Raw genomic sequence first — 6,237 nt, 5'->3', positions numbered from 1 at the left:
ACTCTCCTTACCGCCAAGGCCCTCCAGGACCCAAATGCTGAAGGCAACAGCAACAACCTTCCACTTTTCCTTGCCGCTGGAGCATCTGGAAACAACCTTCTCACCGCTGCTGCCCTTACCGGTGGTGAAATCAGCGCTCCTCTCTTCTTGGCCGCTCAATCCAACAACCCCGCAGCTGCTGGTATCGCTCTCGCTACTGCCGATAACGTCACTCCAGCTATGTCTGCGCTCGTTGCTGGTGCTGAGCCCGCCAAGGTCATGGCTGCCACTGGCCAGATTAGCAACGACAACCTCGCCCTCGTCGCTGCCAACGAAGCCGGTGTCAACCCATTCAACTACCACTTGATCAACTCGAAGCTCGAAGATCCCGCCACATCTCTCCTTGCTTCAAAGACCAACGATCCACTTGCCACCTTTGCCTTGACGCAGAACCCAACTCTCTCTATGTTGACTGCTGCCAACAACGGCCAGGACGTCTCTGCTCTCCTTCCTGCTCTCTTGATCAACAAGAACGGAGACACCTCCAACAAAATCAGCGATGCTTCTCTCGCTCTCATGGCCGGCACCAACGGTGGTGTCAACCCAGCTGCTCTCCTCCTTGCTGGCAACGCTGCCGATAGCCAGGCCGGCAAGTACATGCAGATCGCTATCCAGGGCCAGGCTGGCAACATCACTCCTCTCCAGGCTGCTCACATCTCCCAGAAGCCAGTTGAAGAAATCACCGATGCTCTCATCGCCGCCAACATCAAGGACCCCGCCACTTCTTTCCACGCTTCTGGTGGTGATGTCGATGCCATTCGACTCCGAGAAGGACCTGAATACATCCGAAACAACCCAGGTCTCGCCAACGCTGCCGTCACCGCCGCTGCCGCCGAGAACAAGCCCTTCAAGGGTCTCTTCCACACTGGTTCCCCAGCTGGTTTCCTCGCCGCCAAGGACCAGAAGCCAGGTCTTGCTTGGGGTGCTGCTTCCACTGGCAACCCACTTCTCACTTACGCTTTGACCGACAACCCACTTCTCGCCATGATGGCTGGTCAACAAGGCAACGTCCTTCCAAAAGAGCCAGTTAAGGTCGACCCAGCCACCGGAATCATCGCCGGCAACGCTTCTCCATCTCTTGGCTTCGCTCTCACCGGCGACTCCAACTATTTGATGATGGACAAGCTCATCAGCAACACCAACCCTGATTCCTTGAACCTCGCCCTTGTCAACGCTTACAACCACCCAACACCATCTCAGCAGGATCTCTGGTACGGCTCCATCGCCAGCTCCCCACAGACCGCCTATGCTTTGACTGGCAACCCAATCATCGCCAACATGGTCAACCGACCAGACACCAAGGAAACCCTCACCAACTTGGCCGTTGCTCAGCAAATCGCGGACCCATGGACCGCATACGCCATCAACAAGGACCCCAAGATGCTTTTCGCCAACTCGCTCGGCGGAAACCCACTCGTCAACATCGCCGCCTTGAACAGCGACAAGCCACTTTTGAGCTACGCCCTCACCGGCAACAACCCACAGGCCCTCTTCTACAGCAGTCTTTTTGGAGATAACTAAATCGAAAACCGAAAATCAACTGTTATTTATTCCTTACTGCCTGTCTCTGGAAAAGCTGACAAAAGTCGGAATTTTCAGCCATTGCTTGCCAATGAAACAATAAATCGCTTTGTCTATCAATTTATTTCCTTCATGAAAAAGATGATGTTTTTCTCTCAGAAACAAATGACTTTTCGATAAATTGATTGATCCACGATTTTTACTCTTCCTGAAAAGAAATTGACAAAAAAAGACAAAAGAAAAAATCTTACCAAAGAGTCTATCCGAAAAGGGATGATCACAATTTTCGCCGAGATAAGAATCTCCTGCGTTGCATGACATCCAAGCAAGAGCGAATTCTAGTGTTATTTACGACACTAAATTATATTTGAGCAACTTACTTCCTTTACTGGTAATCGTAAGATTCGTGAGGTGAAAATCGTAGTCTTTGAGCTTCAGGCCGGAGTAAAAGCCGTTTCCGATATATCCATCGCTATTGAAGTAAGTTTCCAAAAATGTTTTTGTGAGAACCATCGGCTTACAAGGTAGATTTTCAGCTGTTTCACTAGAATACTCGTTTGGGAGAGCAACATCTTGAATTCACTTACGCAGTTTGTATTTTTATTTCTCCACTTTGATCATCAACGCGATCATCGTCGCAAATAAACCGAATATAATCCCAATAATGCTCTCCTGGGAGAGTGAAGAAAAGACTATTTTTTCTCATATGCTCTCCGTCATAATTCTGCAGGACCCAAAGAGGCTAATCAAAAATTTTTGACATTATTTTTTCGAATTTTTCTTGCATCTTTGGCAAACCATAACTTATATTCTTAGTAACATCGAATGAAGCATTAACCCAAACGCCTAGATCAGGGTATTCTTTGGATTCATTGTCCTTTATTTTAAAATAATCAGCTGGCATTCTTTTTTCATTTTCTTCGCAAAATTTCAGCGCATCGGGGAACGTAAAGCGATCCGTAGAAATAATTCCGTCGAAAATTTCTTTTTCCATTTCGATTGAAATATTTCTGTAGCCGATTTTGCTCACTTCAGTGAGTTCATCTTGAATCCATGAAATTTCTTCCAGTTGTACTCGCTCTTTATCGTTTAGTTGAGTTAAAAGAGCAGCAAGAAAAACCGAAATAATAATTAAAACAATCGCTGCGAGTTCCACTTTCATCGTCGTGGTGTGAACGTAGAACCTAATGATGCTTCTCTTTTACTCTCTGTTGGGAAATAATTACAATCAAGTAATAAGCGGATATTTCGTCCTCGTCATGGCTCAGAAAATACATGACCAAATCCTGAATATTTCTCTATTGCTTCGAATAAAACAATAAATCGCTTCGAGTGTTAATTTATTACTTTCTCGCTTGTCCGCACGGAGACATAAAGGAATCATCACTTGCAATCAGCAGCTCTGTAAAACGAGACATACTTAATCCCGCCTCAAACTTTTTATTTTTTTAAATAGTTTTTTAAGTATTATGAATATAGAAGCCCCAGCTGCCCGCGTAGTCCGTCAAAAACCAGCCGCAGCATGGTTCCCAGCGTAATTCACTCAACTCCATGCAGAAAAGACAATGCTCCTTGTTAGACTGGACATGAGTGAGAATTGCAGATTTGATATGCCGCCGCTCTTGCGTTGCAATTAGCTTAATTCTGCTGCTCTTGTGTGTTCGGCATCTGAAAGACTTGCGACCAAAAACACTTAAAAGCCAAAAGTATTTGTTCCCGTCACAATCATTGTCAGAAAATCAGCGAGCGCGAAAAGATACCATATTCAAAAGACACACACGAAATTTCTGAGAAATGACGATTTATTAGCAACAATGTTTTTTCAAAAACAGAATGAGATTAGGGCTCTTTTAGCAGAATCAAAGAGAAAAAAATCACCAATAAACATCAAAGTCTCGAAAGTAGAAACTCGATAGACTTAGTTTCCGCACTTCATCTGCTTGAGCTTCCTGGTGACAATCTGCATTCGCTGTCGTTGGATGAGTCTTGTCAATCTGAGAGGGCTCTCGTCGGCGTCGTTCATGCAGACGTAAGAGTCGACGAAGGACATGAGCGAGGCGAAAACTCCTTGAAGTTTTTCGCAAGCATCGTCGGAATCGACAGGTGCGACGAAAGTGGCGGGATCGTTCGAGCCGGCGGGGTAGTCGCAGGGATCAGCAGAAGCTTTGTTCTTAGAGAAAGGGTTCACGCGTTTTGTCGCAAAAAATATTTCTTTAATCATTTGTTGTCAACCCTTTCCTGGAGGAAGAGCATCTTGTTGAAGAAAGCGTTGTATCGATCGACCTTCTTTGATGCGAGAACTGAGTTTTTGCCGAGGCCAGGAAGGGCGGCATAAAAGTCGTCGACTTCGACGGCAACATCGGCAGCAGCTACGGCGATCGCATCCCAAGCCTCGGCCGGAGTAGCGGGCGCGTCTGTAGTAGTACCGTTACCACCGGCACTGCCGGCAGATCCTCCATCAGGCAGCGGGCAGGAGTCATCTCCGTCAATGGAGATGCAGAGTTCGAAGCCTCTGTACGATACGCTGTCATCGGAGTAAAATCTGATTGTACCCATGTTTCCATTCACAGTGTGCGTTTTCAGGCCGGTCTGGTCGGTCGGTTGCCACGAAGTCTGTCTACCTTCCAGATCTCCACCCGATTTTTTTTCAGCAGATCGTCGGCGTCGAAGAGTGTTGGGGTCGACAAGACCACAGTAGGCCTTTCCCTGGTAGCTCCTGTCGATAATTTCAAGCCAATCGCAGCCGCAACCTGCACATTCTTCAACGGAGAACGACTTGGCAACGATGGTGAACTGAGTGACGGAAGGATCGAGTGCAATGTTCCAGAAGCAGTCCACTTGATCGTAGTAGAAGTTATTTGCGCTGTTTGGAGATCGAATTGTCCCCGGGCCAGTGATTGATCCTCCGCATTGAAAATTGTCCGGCTTTGCTTCCCACGATGAATAAGAAGATGAAGTCAACGCTTCATACGCAGAGGCGTAGCTTGCCGCAGTGGCGAAGATCGTAGATAGCTAAATTTAAGCGTTATTAAGGGTGGCGGGCGGCTACGTTCGAAATCGGTTTTTGGGCCGATTTTTTGAACGCCGTTTATCTCTGATTTTTACCTTCATATTTGGAAATCTGATAATTTATCAGAAAAAGAGACTTTTTTGAATCTACATATTTTACGAGTACGAACCGTTTTATTTCGTCGATTCGTAGCGCCGCCGCGAGTTGTCGCCATTACGCCATAAAGAGTTTTCAAGAAAAGTTACACTCAAGCAAGGTCGCCATGGAGAGTTTTCATCAAAAGTAATACTCTAGCAAGGTCGGCTCGTCTCTAGAATTGAGACGAACAAAAAACCCGTTGAAAGACTGGTTTTAAGGGGGAGAGATAGGTTTTCCCGAAAATAACCGATTCTAGCCCGGCGCTCAAAGCCAGCTAGCCTTAAATTTTCAAATTTTCTCTTTGGCGATAGACAGAGCTATCTTAAATCGAGCAACATCTCTCTCAAATAAATTTTTCGTCATCAAATTTTAACGGTAGAAAGCGAGACACCAACCCATCTCATCGAAAATCCCGATTTTAGCCATTTTTTGACCTCGAATATATATAATTCTCGAGATGAAGGAAGTGTTATCATCATGAGCGGTTTTATAGATTGTGATACGTTAATCATTTTTACGATTTTTTTAAGATTTACTTGTTTACGTTTTGCTCGAAAAAAAAATTATTTTGCTTTATAAGCATCAGAATTTGCTAGAGAGACGAACACATCTCATAATTTATGCCGGCGGGCTGGTTGTTCTTGGTCATGTGTTGTACGGTGTTGAATCGAGTCGAATGCGAAGTACTTCGATCGCTTGTATTCTAAACACCGCGGAAGCCAGGTTCAGCGAGGGTCGAATCAAGAACTTTGTACTTCGAAATGGTTTAATAAAATACGAAAAAAATGAAAATGGAGGAAACCTTCGACTTATAGCCATTTGGTAAAATGCTCCTCTTGTAGCCACGCTTCTCTGGTCACTATGCTTCTCTTGTAGTATTTATTAATATATTATTTAAAAAATCAGTTCGGCATAATTGACGGTAAAATTTCTGACGGTAAAAAGTGAAGATAAAGAAGATTCAAAGATGGAATTCGCTAAAACTTTGCCCAATGGGGTAATTGAGGCCGAAAATTCAGAATCTGAAGTCAAAATTGACTGATGAAGGCTTTCGATGATTGATTTTCGAATAAATCATTTCCTTTTATCAGCTGCAAAGTACTCAATCTTTCCTGCCCTTTGTCAATTTTTAATTCAGATTCTGAATCTACATGTCTACAATGTAGGGCCTCAATAACCCCATTAGGCAAAGTTTAAGCAAATTCTCTCAATTTATGCCGGCGGGCTGATTACTCTTGGTCTTGCGTTGTACCGTATTGAACCGCGTTGATCCGAAGTGCTTCGTATCCGAGGGAACTGCCCTTGATTCGGCGAATCCTCGTTCTCCCCGTGTGGACAAGTCTCACCGTACAACAAAACACCAATATCACCGGCATAGCAAGGTCGCCGGCATGAATTTCGGATGATCACAAAGTCACCTTACAAATTTTTTCGAATGATACATAAAGAAGTTATTCCGAAAACGAGAAAATGCCTTTTGTGGGCATTTCTGATTGAACAATCTAAGTCAATGGCGGAATTCATGCTTC

At 44.9% G+C, this 6,237-nt stretch overlaps 1 protein-coding gene across 1 annotated transcript; it reads right to left on the bottom strand.

The window, feature by feature from the left end:
* Positions 1-1,657: 1,657 nt before the first annotated feature.
* Positions 1,658-2,851, bottom strand: LOC145698560 (uncharacterized). The gene is made up of 4 exons (XM_081775767.1): positions 2,148-2,851; positions 1,941-2,104; positions 1,812-1,898; positions 1,658-1,768 (listed from the first exon to the last, which is right to left on the bottom strand). The coding sequence occupies exons 1-4, from the start codon at positions 2,264-2,266 to the stop codon at positions 1,716-1,718; spliced, it is 423 nt and encodes a 140-aa protein (XP_081631893.1). The 5' UTR covers positions 2,267-2,851; the 3' UTR covers positions 1,658-1,715.
* Positions 2,852-6,237: the final 3,386 nt, after the last annotated feature.

The sequence above is a fragment of the Oikopleura dioica genome, chromosome 2 (genome assembly GCF_907165135.1).
Source record: "Oikopleura dioica chromosome 2, OKI2018_I68_1.0, whole genome shotgun sequence".
Classification (NCBI taxonomy): domain Eukaryota; kingdom Metazoa; phylum Chordata; class Appendicularia; order Copelata; family Oikopleuridae; genus Oikopleura; species Oikopleura dioica.
Note: the sequence above shows the minus strand (reverse complement) of the source record. Positions and strands in the feature narration are given on the sequence as shown.

Bases quoted from the DNA above. Each gene is read 5' to 3' on its own strand.
- LOC145698560 (XM_081775767.1), bottom strand. From the start codon at position 2,266: ATGAGAAAAAATAGTCTTTTCTTCACTCTCCCAGGAGAGCATTATTGG. The intron at 2,105-2,147 runs GTAAGTGAATTC...CGAGTATTCTAG, and splicing joins GAAATAAAAATACAAACTGC to TGAAACAGCTGAAAATCTAC. The intron at 1,769-1,811 runs GTAAGATTTTTT...ATTTCTTTTCAG, and splicing joins CTTTTCGGATAGACTCTTTG to GAAGAGTAAAAATCGTGGAT.